This window comes from Stegastes partitus, unplaced genomic scaffold (genome assembly GCF_000690725.1).
Source record: "Stegastes partitus isolate 25-593 unplaced genomic scaffold, Stegastes_partitus-1.0.2 Scaffold1120, whole genome shotgun sequence".
NCBI lineage: Eukaryota > Metazoa > Chordata > Actinopteri > Pomacentridae > Stegastes > Stegastes partitus.
The window spans coordinates 156,665-157,844 of record NW_007578851.1 but is presented as its reverse complement, the minus strand read 5'-3'; the positions used below and the strand labels follow the sequence as shown (position 1 = coordinate 157,844).

Here is a 1,180-nt window from a genome sequence, read left to right as displayed (position 1 = left end):
TTTTTTTTTTTTTACCTTACTGCTCTTTGCTCAATTGTCAGCTACATTCATGATAACGTCACTAACTTTCAGCTGAGCTAATTGCTACTTTGCTAAGTATTAGCTTAAAGTGTAGCTTAAATTATTTACATTTTTGCATATTAGCCTAACTGTTAGGATTGTTTAATCTCATACCGGTTAGCTCAGAGTTAGCACATCGTCAGACTCTGAGCTGTGGTCATTTTAACCTCAGCTAACCGCATCATGTCAGTGTCTTTTAAACCTGAAGATTTAGATTGTGTCATTTAAATGAACCCGTAGTAACATTAAAAATTAGCTTCACGTTAAAGGGGTCATTGAAACACTTGGCCCGCTCAGTTACTGTGGCACTGTGCTAACGTTGCTAATAGGCTTCAGGTGATCCTTTTAATGATTGTGTTTTCTCTGGTTTACAGCACATTAAAGCTGTGGGACTACAGTAAAGGAAAGGTACTGTCTGTCTGTCTGTCTGTCTGTCTGTCTGTCTGTCTGCAGTCGTATCTGGGACACGGCATCAGGACAGTGTCTTAAGACCCTGATAGGTGAGTAAAACCTGAACATATAGATTTTTGTGTCAGATTCAGATTCATGGACCAAAGTGATGCCGTCGATGTTGTCGTCGTGTCGTTCTGGTCAACAGTCACATGATTCTGTCTCCTCAGATGACGACAACCCTCCAGTGTCCTTTGTCAAGTTTTCTCCTAATGGAAAATACATCCTGGCTGCTACGCTGGACAAGTCAGTACGACGACACAGTTAGCTCTGCGCTCGCCTTCTGTTAGCCTCTTACAAACATTCAGCATTTAATTCTCACCTTACAGCTCACCTCAGGTTCACTTTAGGGACTCGTAGCTTAGCCACGCTAGCCTCGCTACGACCCAATGAGACTGGTTTCTACCCGCTATCAGTTAATCCTAACGAATGCACAACTCTAACTTCAACTGTATCATTCTTTAACAAGCTTCCTGTTAGCTTACTAGTAACTAGCTGTGGTCTTTTACATTTTCTAACTCTTAACCCGCCCTAAAGCTATTCTAGCCTCACAATTGTTAGCTCAATACCTAACTTGGGTCGTTTTAACCTTTAAAACTCTTAACTAATGTTGTAAAATCCTTTTTTTTTTTTTCCTAAAAAAAAAGACCTCATGAGAACAGATCTACAT

At 40.4% G+C, this 1,180-nt stretch overlaps 1 protein-coding gene across 1 annotated transcript in view; it reads left to right on the top strand.

Annotated features, from left to right (window-relative positions):
• The window catches only part of LOC103368086 (WD repeat-containing protein 5-like), a 7,532-nt gene that overhangs the window by 3,294 nt on the left and 3,058 nt on the right, over nucleotides 1-1,180 (top strand). The window contains exon 7 of the mRNA XM_008296335.1: nucleotides 358-468. Within this exon, the coding sequence (XP_008294557.1) occupies nucleotides 358-468 (111 nt within the window). The remainder of the gene's footprint in view (nucleotides 1-357; nucleotides 469-1,180) is intronic.